Below are 19786 nucleotides of genomic sequence, written 5' to 3' on the forward strand. Positions count from 1 at the left end.
TCTCGTGTACATGCCTATAGTCTGTTGCATAGAACTATAAATAGATAGTTTTCCCTCATTTGTAAGTTTGAGTTTTTGTTGAATGAGAAATATCTTTTTCTCCATTTTATCTCTATATTGAGAATTATTCCTCCATGTTTAATTTTGAATTTCTTATAGTACATTTATTTTAATAAAATAAAATAAAAAGATAAAAGGAAAATAAAAGAAACAGCATTAATTGTGACATCTCAATATGCGTATACATTACTTAAGTAGTAAGTAGTTGACAATTTAATTACTAATTTCTGAATCAATATATTCACAAAAAAATTAATTAAATAATGTTTACCATATAAATAAACTCAGACTAATTCAACAATAATTATGTATGAACCAGACTTCAGCCGAAATGTTCACCTTGTTATACATTGAAATAAGTATATTTTTTCCAATGTGATTAACGCATATAGAGAATTAGTTTAGAATAGAATATTTAATTAGTAGACACCGTGCACGTGTGATCGTGTAGAAAAAAACTTAAGATTTAAACTTTTGGTTGGTTAATCAACTTACATTGTGGGTTATATATATTGTACCTTTCAACTTGCAAGGAACAAAGTTCATTTACATGCTGGGCCGAATCACGACACTTAATTTAACTTTTACTGTTAGTGTCACACACGAACACATGAAACACACACCTATAATCAATACTCAATTCATTAATATAATATACATATATAATTATATATTTCAAAACGTAGATAATTAATTCATAACTGAATAACTAAATTGGAATAACTTAAATTGTATATAATGAAATTAATAAGAGGAGTATAGTATTTTCTAAACTAAACATACTAAATTACTAATTTATCGGAGTATTTAGGATATATCGACGATTGTAGTTGTCGAAGTCAAATCATAATCAAGTTCTTGGACATATTAGGGCATCCACAATGGGACGGATGTCCCGGCGGATATCCCGACGAACTTCCCAAAAACACCTCATGCCACGTCATAAGGACATCCCACTACATAATGACGGACATCCACAAAAATAATAAAAAATCGAGACATCCGCCGGGACGTCCGTCGTGTCAACGCAATGGCGGACGCCCCAACGGACGTCCCGGAAAGCTGCGGAACTCCGGTGTCCGCAGCGGACATCCGTATCCGTATGCATGTTGTCTAATGACGGACGTTCGGGACATCCGTCATTGTGGATGCTCTTAGTATTAGTCTTGAACATGGTTTACGACTTACCAGAATTGCATATTAAATTTGAATGTAAAAAGTGTAATCAGAGTTTACAAGAATGAGATCAAGCGACCACTCCTAATTAAAATACCAATTAATTAATTAATTAATTCCTGATCATCTTAACAATTAGAGTTTGGTGCGCTACTTTACGGGAAAAAATTCAATAGTCCATCCATACCACTATAAGTTATTAATAGTATGAGAAGATGTGTCCAATCAATAATTCTTTTGACAAATGAAAATATAAAAGGACCCACGCCCAGTTTAGACAGCAAATTAATGAAAAAATATTGCTGATTTCCATATTATGGGACTACTTAATACTAGTATTTTTTAGTCTACAAGAATTACGTACCAAATTTGAATATAAAAATTGTGTATGGCTTATTTTATTTCGTATTATTATACTTTCTAATTTTGTACATCCGTGTGACATAATAAAAGAGACATTATATCCTATCGCAAGACTTCCCGCTCTCATTATTATACCAAGATCAAAGATTAGAATATTAAAACAAAAATTAAAATTAAAATTAAAATATGCTCACAAACAATCACACTGTTTTACACACTCCCCTACCTATCCACCACCCATTCTTCATTTTCTGCTCCGGAACCATAATCGCTCCTATTTATTGTTCATCATATTTGATTTTCCTGTTTACATTTGTTGTATTAATCTCTATTCTTCATTCCAGAATTGATCTGTTATACAGTTTTACGTCATGATTTTGCCCAGAAGCATGATCTTTAATTTAAAATTTGCTGATCGCATTGTGGGGAGATTATGCCATCTTTTTTTTCCTCTGAGATGAAGTGATCAATTAGAGTAATTGATATAGTGTTTGAAATCATTTGAGATGCAAGAAGGAAACATGTTTTTCGCTCGGCTGGACGATTCGCCCATGTTCCGTCAACAGGTTTTTGTTTTTTGTTCTTCTATCAATTTGTTCATGTACATGGTTAATTTGTAGATTTTTTTCAGCATTTGTCTTATTCATGTTCAATAGATTCAAAATGTTGAATGAAGTTTCCATTCTGCAATTTGTCTCTGCATTATATAGAAGCGTGGTTCATATTTTTTCTTCTTATTTGGCGAATGATACTTTTCAGCCTAGGGAATGTATAAGGGATTTGAAGGTTATAATTAATGAATTATGATGTTTAGTGCGAAATACATTTGTGCAAATAATATGAAAGGATGTGTAGTCCGTATTGTGCAATAGACCCGGCACATTATAGTTGAAAACGGCCCAACCGACATTGACAGTAGTTATTGAGTTAACCAATTTTTTATGGAATTATTGAGTTATTGGATTAAAGCTGTGTTCTATGATAATTTATTTAGTAGGGAGCACCAATTGTGAATAGCAGAGTGAAAATAAGGTGCTCAAACATATGATTTGTTGACTGGGGAGAGAAGAAATCAGTTAACAACACTGTATAATATGGAATGGTTCCTAACACAGAGTTCAGTCACCCAAGTTTTAAGTGTTTTATTGAAGTTTCAGATTTCCTAATAAATAGACTGCATTATTGTCCTAAACATTAAGTATCTGGATTCTGGTCAAGCAGAAACACTGGCTACAATTCTTAGTTTGTCTGATTATTATTGCAATTTTGCATTGAAGATTGTGAATGACTAAACGTTGATAGCACATCTCGTGGTTTATCTATGAGGACTTGATTAACATGGATTATCTTGTTTAACAAAGCAGATCCAGTTGATGGAAGAAAGTGCCGACACATTAAAGGAAAGAAGTCTCAAGTTTCATAAAGGTTGTCGAAAATACGTGTAAGTCCTAAACCATGCTTTTTATTTATGTATCTAATATTGTTCTTTTACTGATATCTAGTCATCTAATATAAAATGTGAACATGCATATATCGTATTCACATAAAACTGATAACCTTTATTATACTCGAGGAAGGAAGTAGCTATGCTTTTCTTTGGCATTGGCATATAATTTTGCGCTTGTTGGGCTGAATACTCTGGCTTCAGATGTCAAGAAGTAGTTTCACTTAATTTTCTTTATATTCATTTCTTGAAGCCTTAATAGGAAAGTTCTCCACCATCATTGCCAAAGAAATTTTATCCTTGTTTTTCTATCAAGGTATAGTTCTAATCTTCCTCTCCAATCTGATATTATAGTGCCGGTATTAAAGTACTCCGTATTTCTTAAAACTGTTAACTGGTGCTGACTGATTAAGCCGTGGTTGACCATGCAATATTTTGACATGATGGGTGCTTTTTTTATTACATTATTTATTTCGCCATCCTATATTGTTAATTGTACGTTGATTTGTTGTGAAATCTTAATAGTTGTTGCTTCTTTGTAGAATTTGCCATTATTACACTCTTTTTATTTGGTGGGATTCACAGAGATGGGCTTGGAGAAGCATATGATAAAGATATTTCTTTTGCAAGCGGCCTTGAAACATTTGCAGGAGGACATAATGATCCTATCTCTGTTGCGTTTGGAGGTAGGAAAGACATCTGAGAAAATAGTTCTCTTCCATTTTAATGGGGAAACTCAGAAGTAGAAACTTTCATTTCCTTATGAAGGTTGGATTTTAAAAGTTATAAATTTGCTCGCAGCTTCTATGTAGTAATTGGCTTGATGTAAAGCTTTCAGAAATCATTTGTTTTGCCATATGAGCTTAACAAAACTAATTCTTGTTTTTTTTTTATTTTTTTCATCACTTGAGTCATCCCCATGACCTTCATAATGTTATGCTGCTTTAGTTTGGTGAAAATTTTGCCTCAATATGAGATACAAAATGAAAATTTGCACAGCAAAGATTAACTGAACACAGGTTCTCACAGAACAAGGAACTGTGTTACTGTTGATAGTAATTTTCAGGCCCGTTGTAGATTCTAATTAAGTTCCGTTGTACTTTTAGGCCCGGATATGGAAAAGTTTGCAATTGTACTGAGGGAAATTGGAACATACAAGGAAACTCTTCGGTCACAGGTAGAGGCTTCTCTCTTTATCATTTAGATGCAACAGCTTTTTGTGAGGTTGAAATAGATTTCTTTTCCGTTTGTATCATTTAGAGCTAGCTATTCACTTAGTTGGCAGAAGATATCAATACACCCGGTCATTGCAAATTGTGGGTTCCGTTCCCTTTCTCACCCAAAACGTTTGGCTTAAACCAAGTTCAAAGTACAAATGAGTGCATCCATACTTAGTGTCTTTTAAAATTTCTAAGCATGATCTGAGCTTTAGCTTCTCTGTTTGTTTGTTTTTTCGTCAAACATACCATCTCATTAATTTTCAGTGAAGAGGAGATTGCAGTTGCTGAAACCTTTTCATCATCTAAAAGAGATGCATGTCCATCATGAAAGTACTGGCCTTTTCTTTGATCCATTTATTTAAACTTCAAATTTCGTCCATCTTATACATTTTCCTTGAGCAATGTAACTGACTCTTCATGTTACCTTAGCTTCTTTAGACAATATGCTCTAGTCTGAACTCATTCTAGGAAGCAAGTAAGTGTTTTAGCGCCTTCACTATTTTTTGCATCTGTATGTATCAGGTAGAGCTTGTACTGAATGAGAAACTTACACAATTCGCTAATGTTGTTCACGACATTAAGGTACTTCCATTCATTTCAATTCCATGTATTTTATGTAAATTCACAGATTTCTGTTATTGGATTCTTTGTTAACCTTCGATGATGATAGGCCTAGGGATTTTGCATGCATATGGCCAGCCTTTTCTGTATTAAGCATGTCCCTGTCAAGAAATCTAACATTTTGCTGAAGTTTTTTTTTTATATGTTTGAGGTCATAAAGACAAGAATTTTATGCTGCAAGTTAATTAACCATTTGATTGATCTGTTTATAGTTTGATCAAGGTTGCATTGAACTAAAGAAATTTCGTTTTCTCTCTAATTGCACACTGTTTAGATTTTTTCTTATTCTTGTTTAAGTTTATGAATTTTTGGACCTCACAAATGATATTGTGAAAACACTCAGGAAGCCCACAAGCGCTTTGACAAGGCCACTGTTATTTATGATCAGGTATGTGCGATTAAAATAGGATAAAATGTAGCTGTGATGAGACCGTTGGTGCTTTTCTTCTTTCTACATATATTAAGATTTTCTAATTTTCATCAAAATTAGTTTAATCTAGTTACTGTGAGCCCATATAGCTTATATTTCTAATTATCTAAATCTTATCTCAGATGAACTACTCAGATATGTATTTATGTAATGATCTCATTAATCTATGGTCATTTGATACAATTTCAATATAGAGAACATTTTTGCAAAACCATGCATCTCTGAAAATGATCTCTTACAAGAGAAGTTATTTTCATTTTCTTTTATAGCTTCAATTGCTGCATGAAAACAAAGTTGCATACATTCATTATTGCTTTCATCTATAACAAGATTTATCAAACTTCTGATATCTCAATAACATAGAAAGGGCACTGGAGAACATGAACTCTTGATGCATCACACTGACATTGTGATTTATTGCCAAGTTATGGAACACTCAAAGTAATAATTGAACAATAAGATTTTTTTAAAAATAATTTGAGAACATTTAACTAAAGCACTATAAGTTTTGGATAGTTGTCTCCTCTATATAAGTTTGGATAGTTGTCCCCTCTTATAACTTATAGGGCCTTTTAAGGGAATAAGTGACCAATTTCTACGTGGCATTAAGCCCAAGTTCATGGATTTCTTTGTTTCACATGTGGAAGTCCGATGATCATTCTGGCCATACGTGTGGGCGTGTGTTGAACCCTTGTCCCACATGGACTTGGTAATGATCATGTAACCTCTATATAAGTTTCGATAAACCTTCCCTCTTATAAGGCTCTTTAAGGGAGTAAGTTACAGATTCCTACGCAAATAAAGGAGAGAAATTAGAAAATATTAATCTCACCCTAAAATCAAGATCCTTAAAACACAATATTTTGCAAAAAAGGTACAAACATAGTCAGAATCCTTAGCTTTTGCATTGACATTTAGTTTTTAAAGAACGATATGAAGTAATACTAAAAAAGGTACAAACATAGTCAGAATCCTTAGCTTTTGCATTGACATTTAGTTTTTAAAGAACGATATGATGTATTACTACCTTCAAACTAGCTGTGAATGTTTGTTAGGCTAGCTTAGGGCTGGCAAAATATACCGAAATACCGCACTTACCGTACCGAAAAAAATACTGAAAATACCGAATTTTCGGTATACCGTACTTTTCTGTACGGTATCATACCGTACCTCGGTAAAGGTATGCATTTTGTATATACCGCGTTATACCGCATCATACCGCAATTGCGGTATATACCTCAAATAACACGGTATACCGCAAATACGGTATATACCTCAATTGCGGTATATACCGGAAATCACGGTATACCGCATATTGCGGTATACCGACAAAAGCGGTACGGTAACGATATCTAAATTTTGGTATACCGAATTTTCGGTATACCGCAATTGCGGTATACCGACAAAAGCGGTACGGTAAAGGTATGGTTTTTTGTCATACCGCAAGGTACGGTACGGTATGCGGTATGGTCATTTCGGCGCGGTATACCGTACCGTTCCAACCCTAGGCTAGCTGTAAGTTAATCTCCTTAAAGCATGTTTCTGGTAGCATGTAGAAAATTTTCTGTATTTTCATCAATTGGTTGTACTTTTATTTTATATATAAAAGATAACGCAATCCATTATAGGAACGAGATCTTGTAAACTACAGCTTGTACTGATAATATATCCAAGCTCCAACAATAATGGAAAAAAGTATGACAAGAATCATTGAATTTTTTCATTGACTTGACTTTTTTTGTATAGTACTCTTAACTTTAGATTCACCATAATCCAAACTCATGAGTATGTAAGTTATTGAAACATGATGGAGCAATTAATAATTAACATTTCAGGTTCGAGATAAATTTTTGTCATTGAGAAAAAGTGCAAGGATAGAGATAGCTAGCACCCTAGAAGAGGTATATGATCATTTCCCGTATTTACAATTGATTACAATTCTCTTAAGCAGCTATAAATGTTCAGATAGTTGTCATGGGTAACCATCAGTTGTTAACTAATTTGGTAGAGAGACGTTCCAGGAATGCCACAATGCAAGATCAACTTTTGAGCAAACACGCTTTAATCTGGTATGTTGGCATCTTTCTGCGCATTGTTAATGTAAGTAGTGATCTGAACAGGAAGTAGTAAGATGTTTTGAACAAAATACATGTTTACATTTTTAGGTTGGCGCCCTTTCAGCTGTCGAGGCAAAGAAGAAGTATGAGTTTGTAGAGGCCATTGGCAACACAATGGATGCCCATCTTCGTTATTTCAAGCAAGTATGATGTATAATCGACATCCCATATTGATTGATCATAATGTTTGTCATGTAAAATATATTGATGTTGGTGTTTTCCATTGTCAGGGATACGAGCTATTGCATCAAATGGAGCCCTGCATTAATCAGGTTAATATGTTGCATCTCAGTCTGTGAAGATGTATCATTTCTTCATTTTTCATGGATAGAACATTTCCTACAATATTTACTTCATTTGAGTAACCTACAATATTTTTTCTTTATTTGAAAAACTTAATCTGCTGCTATACTGCAGGTCCTGGCTTCTGCACAAGAGGCAAGGGAAAATTCGAACCATGAGATATCGAATCTCAATGAACGGATGCAAGATTACATAAAGCAAGTTGATGAAGCAGGAAAAAAGTCAGTTTGCAGGCCTACTGAATCTTCACGTGTAGATGCCACACAACCTGTTTTTAGAAGCTCTCAGAAAGTGATAGAAGAAGTGATGCATGCTGCTGCTGGGGGAAAGGTACATCTTATGGCAATATATTATATATTCTTAGGGGCATTTGGTTTGATAGGTGGAATGATAAGAATGGTAGAATTGACAGTATTGGAAGATGATTAAATAATCGGCCCAATTTTAGGGTGATAAGTATTCACCCAATAAGATCATTAGATTGCTAGCTGACTCAGGCAAACAATACATTTGATTAAGTTTGATCATTATATCAATCATACTTTACCGATCAAACCAAATGCATGCTAATGGCCATATTACGCACTACTACTTTTAGTTTTGTCACACTCTAGCTAAGACTTCTGTAGTTTAGGTACAAACCATCAAACAAGGATATCTCTCTAAACGTTCCTCCAATTTGAGAGGAGACTGGAAGAGAAGATTTTTTGTTCTTGACAGCCGAGGAATGCTGTACTATTATCGGAAGCAATGGAGTAGGCCAGTAAGTCATAGAATAAGAATTGAATCGCGTTAGCCATTTCTGTTAGCTGAGTGCCGTTTCTTTTATATGGCATCCTATTTTTACAACTTAATTGTTGGGGCCTCAGTTCTATGGAGGCAGCAGCCAGACTCCCATGCACAAAAATACCCCGTCTGATTCAGGCTCCGGGATATTGAGTAGGTGGCTTTCTTCTCACTACCACGGCGGTGTACACGATGAGAAATCTGTAGCACGTCATACGGTGAACTTGCTTACATCAACAATAAAAGTCGATGAGGAGCAGGTTGACCTAAGATTTTGTTTCAGGATTATTTCACCTTCAAAAAACTACACTTTACAGGTAATCTTTTGCCAAACTTTGTGGCTTTTTCCTGATTCATTTATGTGGATAAATTTTAAAAAAAAACTGCATCACACATTAATTGTATCTCAATAGACATAATGCTTGTGTTCTTTAAAGTTTCTCACTGATGCAGGCAGAGGATTCAGCAGAGCAAATGGACTGGATAGAAAAAATAACAGGAGTTATTACTTCTTTGCTACAAGCACCCGAAGTGGTAAGAAATTAAACAAAAGATGGATAACTCTTTGTTTTATAATATGTTGGGACAATTTTATGCTATCAGTTGTCACTAGAACAAAATTTTCTATCAGTGACATAATATTTATGAGATTTGTACATGTCACTAGACTCACTGCATAATATTATGACATCATGTTTAAAAAATTGAGTTTAGTGTAATTTGATTATGTAGCTAGTTTTGATAGATACAAATGTGTTGTTAATGTTATTTTTTATGGCATGTGTAGTTCTTGGAAAAGTTTACGTTTTCAATAATAAAGTAATAAAATAAAATTTTGTATGTGTGTGTGTGTGTGTGAGAGAGAGAGAGAGAGAGCAAAAATATATTGTGACACAGTGTGTAACAAACATATTTTGTGATATCTTTGGATGTACCAAATTAGTTACATGGATAGGTGTAGAAATTTGCACTGTTTTTAAATGTAACCAAATTTATTTACATTTTTATGTATGACCAAAAATATAGATACAGATACATCTATTGGTGTTGTAAAATTGTGTCAACTAAACAATTTTGTTGTAGTAACGTATGATTCAAAATTGGTACAAAAAGTTTGAAGTTTACATCAATCATACAAAAGTGTTTGTTTTATTCTTCACTTAGGCCATTTTTGTACTTTGTCACTACAATCTATATTTTTGTCATTAGCTGGACTTTGCATCTTTTTGTACCGTGTTTTATTTGTGGGTCGACAGTTCTGTTTCAGTCCAGGTAGTGACTGCGGTTCAGTAGAAAGTCTAGATCATGATTTAAAGACTACCCAAAGCTTTAAAACTAAGAAAGATCGTTCAGCAAGAAGTATAATGCAAGCCACCAGAAGTACTCTAAAGTTTCAAGCTAATTTGAAAAAGGAGAAGCCAATCGATGCATTGAGTAAAGTGCCTGGAAATGATAAATGTGCCGACTGCGGTGCACCTGACCCTGATTGGGCATCCTTGAATTTTGGTATTCTTATATGCATTGAATGCTCTGGCATTCATCGTAACCTTGGAGTGCATGTATCTAAGGCAAGTTGTTATGAATTAATCAGGCACATTATTAATTAAATGTGAATGTTTCATCTCCCTTTTATTCATATCCAACTAGTTAGCTATTTCATTATGTCCACCAAATGTATGTTTATGCTCTCACACAATCTCATCTTCATCGGTTCTGCTCCTTGTGTTAATTTTGCTTTGAGGAGAAACCATTTCTGTTTACCACTACACTTGTAGTTCTTATATCCAATCTCAACTTCCTTTCTAATTTGCTGAATTTAAGTTTTTCTCCCAGGCAATATGATCTTCTTGCTCTCGTCCCTATTTTGCTGCTAGAAAAAGGCTCCCCTACATTTCTTCTTTTCTTCAACAATGATATAGCTCAGCCATAGTTAAATACATCTTGACGTTCTTATGGTAGCTTAGAACCCTTTGATGGAACTGTATTCTTTTGGTTGGTTCTGTGATTTCTGAATGGTTTGGATTTGTCAGCTAACTGATCAGCTCAAACATTCTACTAATTCCACTTTCATTTGGAAATATGCCTTCAGCCGATAACTACTTGAGTGTCTTTAGAATCTATTGTTAGTCCTAGTGTACCATCACCAGCAGAATCTATGCATCGTCTTTTTCCTAACATTATTTCTCTTTTTTTAGTTATTTCACATGGTGTTGTAACACTTGTTATCATGGACTTAGGCATACCGGTTTTCATTATCTCAATTGAAGTAAAGGGACTTTTTTCTCCAGTTTCAAAAGATCTGTTGATCAGATTTGTTACTTAATTTCTTTATTTGATCCTGTACTGAACATGAAAATACCGATCATGTTCATGGATCTGTTAGGTTCTGATCTTGCAGCCTTTTCTTAACTAACAGATAAGATCCTTAACACTTGATGTGAAAGTCTGGGAACCTTCCGTCATTTCTATGTTTCAAGCGCTGGGTAATGTCTTTGTCAATTCCATATGGGAAGGATTATTGCGAGCAAATAGAACTATTCAAGCTGATGAACTACCAATACGGTAAAGATTGCAGTGATCGGGGTTTAATTTTTTGTACTTGTTCATTTTCATAATTTGTTAAAAACAAAGTATAATTATATATATATGTTATGACAGGTCGTTTGAATCTGAGAAATACAGACAGTTTTTCACCAAACCTCATCACGCTGGTCAAACAGCTCTTAAGGAGAAGTACATCACAGCAAAGGTATCTCTCCTACCATATAGGCTTTCGTATGTTTTGGTTCTCTTGTCTTCTAAACATGGAAACTCTAGGCCATGTGCTTAGCTCTAAGCTGTGCTAACTAATCCTAGTGTTGTCTCGATCTGCAGTATGTAGAAAAAACTTTTGTTCCCAAACTAAAGGACAGTCAGCAACTTCTTTCAGCTGCTGAGCAATTGTGGGAAAGCGTCAGTAAAAATGACAAGAAAGCTGTCTACCGCCTTATTGTTTCGTCAGAAGCAGATGTCAATGCAGTTTATGGTCAACGAACATCTGCAACGTCTATAAGTTTAGCAAATGTAATGAAATCAAACGAGCAGGAAAATCCTGATCTGAGTGTCCCTGCTATGGAAGATACCACCACGAGATCACTAGGACTACAAGAGGACGAGCTTTTTGATGGTTGTTCGCTGCTTCACCTAGCCTGTCATTCAGCTGATATCAGCATGGTAGAACTGCTCCTCCAGAATGGGGCAAATATCAGTGCTTGTGATTCCAAGGGTCAAACACCATTGCATCATAGCATTTCAAGAGGTGGAAATGCAATCACGAAACTCTTGCTCACAAGGTATAGCCATTTTATGTTGTGTGTTCATTATCATTTTGTTATGCTCTAAAGGAGTACTTACTAAATTAGTATTTCATTATCTAGTTTATACTCAAATTTTACCTACTTTATGCAGGGGAGCCAACCCCGAAGCTGTCGACAAAAGTGGTAAAACCCCTCTTCAGCTTGTCACAGAATCAGCCATCGATGACGCCGAGATCCTTGCTCTCATGAAAAATGCTGCCAGATAGCACTTTTGCTAAATTAATTATCATCGATGACGGCGAGATCCTTACTACTATATCTTTACGAGTAGAAGAAGACAAAGTATTGTAGATAATGTAGACTAGTTTATTCTTTGTTGTATATAAACTGAACTTATATTTGATTAATGAACAATGTAAAGATGTTTATACTCGTTTAGTTTGCAAATATATAAAGGTCAATTGGTAGTTTTTAAGGGATGGGTACTTAAATCCCTATCATTTTAATGCACTTTTCCAGCCAACAATGAAGGTAAAATGTACACAAAGAATGGCTGGAAAGAAGCCACATACTATCACTGTACATTTTTAACCAATTATCTGTAAAAATATTGTTCTGTGGTCTACATAGAGCCTTTACATAAAGATGATATATCCACTTCAAAGTATGGGGCATGGAGCATTATGTGGTGTAAATTGAATCTCACTCCACATCTTAGTAAGCACAAAAGTTTCTCTTATCCATAGATATGTAATATTATTATGCTATGTCCATTTCTTGCATGCATTATATAATGAGTGATTGATACGATCCCACATCGGTTTCACACGAAAGTGTGGAATAGCATATAATAGGGAGTCAACCCTTTACCTTTGACCATGGTTTTGGGTTAAGTTAGGGCTTCCTATCTTATATGCTTATCAATTTGGTGCGGTGAACGTGGATCCGGATGTCCTACGGAAAGGGGCTACCCGTAGGTGTGACCAAGGGGTGCCACCGAAAAAAACGTGGGCCCGAAAGGAAAAAGGGCCGTAAAGCGGATGGTGGGCCCGTGGCGTGTGCCGTCCGTGGACGTCCGGTTTAAAAGAGGGATGGATTGATACGATCCCACATCGGTTTCACACGAAAGTGTGGAATAGCATATAATAGGGAGTCAACCCTTTACCTTTGACCATGGTTTTGGGTTAAGTTAGGGCTTCCTATCTTATATGCTTATCAGTGATCATATCTAGACATTAGATCATCAATTAAAGCTTGGTTTCTCTCATCATCAAGCACAACCATGGACCTTGTTTCTCCAATAAGAGGCAGGATTTCCACATTGAAAAAGTGCAGCAACTTTGAAACTAGAAAGTTTGGTGCTCCATTTTCTGTAGCATGTAACGTTCTTATTTCTTTCCTAAATTCATTTTCTTGTCCTTTAAAATCAAGAACTAATTAAAGTTGCATTCTTTGGAGGGGGGGGGGGGGGACAGGTTGCATGCCGGGACCAGCCCAATACGAAGAAGGCCTGTCTGTCAGCACGGACTGGCGGGCCTTCTGAGCCAAACTGGTGGCCCGAGAACGAGCTCCGCCGCTGGAGGAGCTCCCCGGTGGTGAACCGACTGCCGGAAACAAATGGGCCCACAACATCTACAAGCCGGAGAGAGGGTGCCTGTTGATCGCCATGGAGAAGCTAGACGGAGTCCACATCTTCGAGCGGACGGTAGTCGTGCTATTGTCTACGGGACCACCAGGCCCGACAGGCCAGATACTAAACTGGCCGTCGCTCATGTCAATCAAGGAGACGCAGCCTTCAGCGTAGGGCCCATTCTCAGAGAAACCAATGTTCTTCGGGGGCCCGGTGGAGGAGGCCATGTTCCTGGTGAGCCCACGAGGGGAGGGCGTGCTGGAGAAGGTGATGGAGGGAGTGTACTACGGAAATAAGGAGAGCGTGGGGTGTGCGGCGGAGATGGTGAAGAGGAACATGGTTTGAGGCGGAGGAGCTTAGGTTCTTCCATGGCTACTGCGCTTGGGAGAGGGAGCAGCTCAGTGATGAGATTCGGGCCGGATATTGGACTGTCGCGGCCTGCAGTCCTACTGTCATTCAGGAGGCTACTGTCGGGCTTTGGGAGGAGATTTCGGGCCTCATGGGCCCGACGAGAGTTTGGTGAGTAATGCACATGTATACGTAATACGTGTATGGGAATTATTTGTATTGAGTGAAGGTCATTGTTGTATATAGGTTATTAATTTATAAATCGTCCACAATAACATAATTTCAAAGAACAGTTTGATTCTAGTTTTATCCACATAGATTAAAAAATAACAATCTCCAAGATCTTGTCTTCACAAAACAAGTTGGCATAGATTGTAAACGTAAAAACTAGAGGGAAGGCCAACTCACAAATCTATATTTAGCAATCAACGAAGCATATAAAACTCATCAGAGGTGATTTCTATTGATACATAATTTTTTTTTATTCACAGAAACTCAGGGAACCATCAACATAGGTAAATTTATGTTGTACATTCCATAAAACTTATTCAACAGAACCTAGAGAAATCATCACTAAAGCATCATGTAATACCTCGCGATCTCGTTCACTGTAAATTTTATGGAGAAAACTGATTTAGTTCAAGGTGCAGTCCCGTAGATGGCTGGGGTCGAAACCATGGTGAGCGAACAGGACTGAATACCATCACTCTGGTAGTCCATGCCATAAAGGATGAGTGTTCACCCTTGGTCTACGCGCAGGTCCCAGCTAACGCAGGAAACACTCGGCCTGGGCCGAAACTCTAAAGGGGAATTAACTGGGGCCTGCACAAGCAGAGGAATTTGTGGTTTAATTTGATACAACACGGAAAACCTTGCCAGCCCTTGACATATGGACAACAGTCTGAAAAGAAAAACTTCAAAGCAAAGAACTTTAGACTTGCTTGAAAATGAAGGTAATATTGAAATTCAATTAAATCCAAAACTAAAAAAAATCAATATTAACTTTCTACAAGTAGTATTATTAGAGAAAGAAAAACTCTATTTTAACATCATCATCGGTAGTTAACAAAGAATCCAATAGTCGAATGTTTATATCACTGACACCAAATCAAAATAAGTATGAAGCAAATAGAGTGTAACAGGATTTTTGGTCTACTAACTTTTCTTAATTATAGATTGATATTCAATTTCGAGGAATGGTAGTTGAGTGTTGAAAATTAAATTTCTAGTACCTGACATAAGCACGGGAACTATTGAATCATTGACACAACATTGAACATTAAAGTTCCATTAATGGATTTGGCTTCTTATCAAATACCACAATGAAAGAGGAGTCAGAAAAAGAGAGATGAAAAAGAAGTAGATGAATAAGATCTGAGAACTGAACATTATAATAAACATGAAATAGATTGAAATGGCATAAGAAGTACCTTAACATCTTGAACATCAACATTAGTGAAATGCATAAGTTTGTCATTCAGCACAAGCTCTGCCTGATATACAAATGTGAAAAATATTAAATGCACTAAAATACTTAACTTTCATGCTAAAGAGTTCAAATGAGAACATCGGCTAATTAGCTTACATGAAGACTCAATCACGTTGCTCAAGGAAAAATGAATAAGATTGAATGACAGAAGAATAAATTAATGGATCAAGGATGACCAATGCTTCACTGATGGAAATGCATCTAATGTAAAAAATGTAGTCAGCACTTGCGATTTCAACCTCACACTACGCATATAATTGTGATGGAATTGTTATTGTAGATTAGAAGCATTCCAAGTTTCCAAATCCTTAAAGATAAATGCAACTCAAGGGGATGTTTGGTTAGTAAAGGGAACAACAATGGGAATGGGTGTAGTCCAGGAGAATTAGGATGAATATACTTTGGTTCTTCCAAAATGCGATGATACATAATTTCCCAGTATAGGGATATCAAGCTGATAATACTAATTAAGGAATTGTTCCAAATTATGAAGCTAAACATTTATCTCCATTCCCACCATATCAATTACCAAGATCCCTAAGAATACAGCAGAAACTTCATCACCAAATATAGCATTAGAGAAATAGGCTTATGAAACTATTGCATATGAAAGAAACCATATGAGAAATACTTAATAATGATAAAGAGAGAAGCCTCTACCTGTTACCTGTGACCGAAGAGTTTCGTTGTACGCTCCAATTTCTCTCATCAGGGCCTAACAGTACAGCTGAACTTGTAAGGATCTACCAAAGGGAATAAAGTCTAGCAACAAAATATTCTTCTTTTGGTCCAGTTACAATTATAAGTAGCTTCTTAGCTCATAACAGCTAGAATCATTTAAGTTGTAGAGTTAAATAGGTAATTTACTAGGTTTTTAACTTGCAATCAGAAAATAAACTAAATTGCTCTTTACTCAGATCCTCTCCTTTTGAGCAATAAACCTAGGAAATTGATCTGAGTGCTTTTTCTAAGATATCGTGTTGTTTGAATATTACTTTCCAGCCCATTTTTATAATTTCTGTTGAAAAGCATCGGAATCTGAGAAGATAGTAGCATTCCTCACACACAAAAATATTGCTCTGGTCCTATAGATTTGGAAATTTAGCAAATGCGAAGTACAACATTTTTTTTTCTTTTGAAGGATGGGACAAATTAGGGTTTACTATCTGAAGGATGGGACAAATTTGGGGATCCGGTCAAATGCTAGGTTGGAAATGTATATTTTCCCAAGAACAGTAGTTATGCAAATTGAGAAAGCAGCATACCTCTGGTAGAAAGTGATGAATACTCAATGCCAATATGGAGAGAACAACATCAGATGCTTCATGAAGCACTGATGGTAAAAAATGTTGAAAGCCGTATCATCTCAATTAGGATTAAATCTGACAAGCAACTCCAGGTGCTCCTTGCAGGGGATGATCACTTCGGATATATTCTCGTTGATATTGGTTGACCAAGTCAACTAAACTCATCGATGGAGGAATCCAACCGTAGCTCACCATGGCATCAATAATGTTATGTAGTTCTTCTTTGTATCCTACTCTTTGCAAACCATAGGCCAAGATACTGCATGTAGTAACACTAGGCTTATACCCTTGCTCACTCATTTTAGCAAGTATTGCTAGTACAGTCGAAATATCTTCATCTCCAGACCATGCTCCAATCAGCATTTCACTAACCTTTCCTTTTAATACACCATCGCCCAAAAGTTCATTCCAGTCCTTTAGTGCTTTATCCAAATTCCCACCTTCATAGAATGCATCAAACATCAGTTTGTACACAACTTCATCAGGCTCAACACCCTTTGCCACCAAGTCCTCAAACATGGCTAACATCTTGGATATGTTCCCTACTTTGCTGTAACCATGTAAAAGGGAAGTGTATGTTAGATTTGTTGGCACTATATTCCTCTTCAGCATCTCTGAAAGAAGCTTCTCTGCTTTTTCCATCTCACCCATCTTGCTGTAATGACTGATTATGATTGTGAAGGTCACATTATTAGGCATAATTTTCTTATCAATCATATCTTCGATCAACTCAACTGCTTTGGTAAAAACTCCAGACTTACAATATCCATCAATCATTGTGTTGAATGTAAGTACGGATGCTATACCTCTCTCTTTCATTTCATTAAATAGAGACAAAGCCTTCTGTGTATCACCATTTTTGCAACATCCATTGAGAAGCGCATTGTAAACAAACCCATCAGCTGGAACAGCCTTGAGTTGCATTTCTTTAAACAAACGAAATGCTTCATCCAAATCTGCAGACTTGCAGTGCCCGTCAATCATTGTAGCATATGTAACCTTGTTTGGTATCAAACCTTTATCAGACAGTCCGGAAAATAGCTCCTTGGCTCTCTCTATGTCACCTGACCTAAACTGCCCAGCCATCAAGGCATTATAAGTGACAATGTTAGGAGTGATACCTTTTTGAGACATCTCATTGAAAAGACTGAAAGCCTTTGACATATCACCTTGCTTACAAAAGCCAGAAATGAGCGAAGTGTAAACATATATATCAGGGACCAACCCCTTATCACAGAAGCAGGAGAAGATTCTCATTGCTTCTACCAGTTTCCCATTCTTCGAAAGGCCCATTATAAGCACACTGTAAATGTGCGTATCTGGAAGTAGACGTCGTTCTAGCATAATACTGAATATGGAAAAAGCATGCACTATGTCCCCGTTTCTGCAAAGCCCATCAATCAAAGCTGTATAATTATGAAGATCAGGAACGATACCTTGATCAATCATTTCCACAAAGTATTTCTTTGCAATCTCCATCTCACCAATCTCCATATATCCTGAAATAAATGCCCCAAATGTATAGGCATTCGGTATCACTCCCTTCTTCCGCATTGCAATAAGACAAGTTTGTGCCTCACTCATCCTTTTGGATTTGCTAAGACCAATAATAATAGAATTATAGCAAAAAACATCAGGAACAATGCCTTTCTCCCACATATCATCTAATATCCTCATTCCCTCTTCATATTTACCTTCTTTCGTGTAACCTTTCATAATGGTAGTGTAGCTAACAATATTAGGTGTGATACCTCTTTCAGTTAAATTGCACAATAACAGGTGGGCTTGTTCGAGATTTCCTGTGTGACTCAATCCATCTATTATAGCATTAAAGGTGTATATTGAAGGTGCCAAGTTTCTTTCATTCATCCAAGCCAGAATTTCCAAGACCTTCTCCATATTACTCTCTCGGCTATGCCCATAAATCAGATAATTGTATGTCTGGATTTCAGGGTTTATTCCTAATTTAATCATCTCAAATACTAGACTTTCTGCCCTCTCCATGTTACCTTTGTTGCAGAGACCATGTATAATAGCATTATAATTTAGCAAATTCAACTTAATTCCTCGCGAAGCCATTACATCCTTGATTAGAAAGGCCTCATCCACAGCACCCTCTTTCATGAACCCATTAATCACTGCAGTATATGCAATATGATCAGGGTTTAAGCCTGTCTCATACATCTCTTGCAAAATTAACTTTGCCTCAGAAGCTCTCTTATGCTGGCAAAACCAGTCAATAAATATTGAAAAAGTATAATGATCAGGAGCCAACCCCTTCTCAACCATTTCCATCTTCAGCTGCAAAGCATCATCAATGGCACCACTTCTGCATAGCCCTTTGATAAGGGTGTTATAAGCAATCACATTCGGATCACACCCATTCTCCTCCATCTCTTTTAGAACCCTTTTAGCTTCTCTTACATTCCCAACCTTGCAATGAGCAGTAATAACACTCACACAAGTGTAAATATCTAAACTGATTCCCATTTCCAACATTCCCCCATAAACCTTCCAAAACAACTCCGTTCTCCCACACCTCAACAAATCCTTCAACAGAGAATTACAACACAATAAACTGATCCTAAAACCACCGCCCTTAATCCCCAAAAACACAGCAACAGATTCATTCCACATGCCCTTTTTCCTATAAACATCAATCAACAATTCAAACACAATCCCCCTCGATCGAAACCTCTCAGATTCATTGCAAAGTTTAAGAATTGAGTCAATAATATCGGAGACAGGAAGCTGGGCCTCAGCCAATTTGGTGAGCTGATGTGATATTTTAGAGTTCTTAATCAATGTATAAAGATTATCAAGTTCAATTATTTTAACTCTAATAATACTACACTACTGCAAGAATACAGTATCGTAGTAGTATTTCAAGTGTTCCACAGGGAGGCGAGATTGCTTGCGCTTAATAAGACTACACCAAGCATAAAAATATTTTGTTTTGATTTTGAGATGGTTAACTAATTTAAACTACTGAAACGAGATTTTTAATACGAGAAAGACAAGTCACTCCAAGTTGCTCACTAAGCTTGCGTTGTTTTACACCATTTACAACGAAACATACGACGGGATTATAATTATCAACCTAATCGCGTGCACTGAACATGTCTACGACGTATAGTTCACAGTCAGCTGAACACTTGTTCCATGAACCAACTTTCAACGACATTTAATTCCTGCG

At 36.3% G+C, this 19786-nt stretch overlaps 2 protein-coding genes and 1 pseudogene across 7 annotated transcripts; 2 read left to right on the plus strand and 1 right to left on the minus strand.

The window, feature by feature from the left end:
• The first annotated feature begins 1770 nt into the window (after nt 1–1770).
• LOC121751421 (ADP-ribosylation factor GTPase-activating protein AGD3-like) lies at nt 1771–12291 on the plus strand. The gene is made up of 19 exons (XM_042146158.1): nt 1771–2165; nt 2964–3040; nt 3629–3729; nt 4150–4220; nt 4786–4845; nt 5228–5272; nt 7150–7215; nt 7336–7383; nt 7480–7575; nt 7662–7703; nt 7849–8064; nt 8369–8497; nt 8604–8837; nt 8974–9054; nt 9777–10088; nt 10937–11082; nt 11179–11269; nt 11395–11852; nt 11968–12291. Exons 1-19 carry the CDS (start codon nt 2106–2108, stop codon nt 12080–12082), a joined length of 2448 nt encoding a protein of 815 aa, XP_042002092.1. The 5' UTR covers nt 1771–2105; the 3' UTR covers nt 12083–12291.
• Nucleotides 12292–12633: 342 nt separating this feature from the next.
• LOC121750798 lies at nt 12634–14074 on the plus strand (annotated as a pseudogene).
• A 155-nt stretch (nt 14075–14229) lies between these two features.
• Nucleotides 14230–19733, minus strand: LOC121752038 (pentatricopeptide repeat-containing protein At5g61990, mitochondrial-like). 6 transcript variants are annotated; one of them, XM_042146916.1, is made up of 5 exons: nt 16549–19733; nt 15951–15998; nt 15225–15287; nt 15027–15097; nt 14230–14616 (listed from the first exon to the last, which is right to left on the minus strand). In XM_042146916.1, exon 1 carries the CDS (start codon nt 19225–19227, stop codon nt 16660–16662), a length of 2568 nt encoding a protein of 855 aa, XP_042002850.1. In that variant the 5' UTR covers nt 19228–19733; the 3' UTR covers nt 14230–14616; nt 15027–15097; nt 15225–15287; nt 15951–15998; nt 16549–16659. The 6 variants fall into 6 exon arrangements, with proteins under 6 accessions (XP_042002850.1, XP_042002846.1, XP_042002845.1 ...); XM_042146912.1 differs by having other exon boundaries at nt 15944–15998; XM_042146911.1 differs by having other exon boundaries at nt 15027–15100; nt 15944–15998.
• Between the last annotated feature and the right edge of the window lie 53 nt (nt 19734–19786).

The sequence above is a fragment of the Salvia splendens genome, chromosome 10 (assembly GCF_004379255.2).
Source record: "Salvia splendens isolate huo1 chromosome 10, SspV2, whole genome shotgun sequence".
Taxonomy (NCBI): Eukaryota; Viridiplantae; Streptophyta; class Magnoliopsida; order Lamiales; family Lamiaceae; genus Salvia; species Salvia splendens.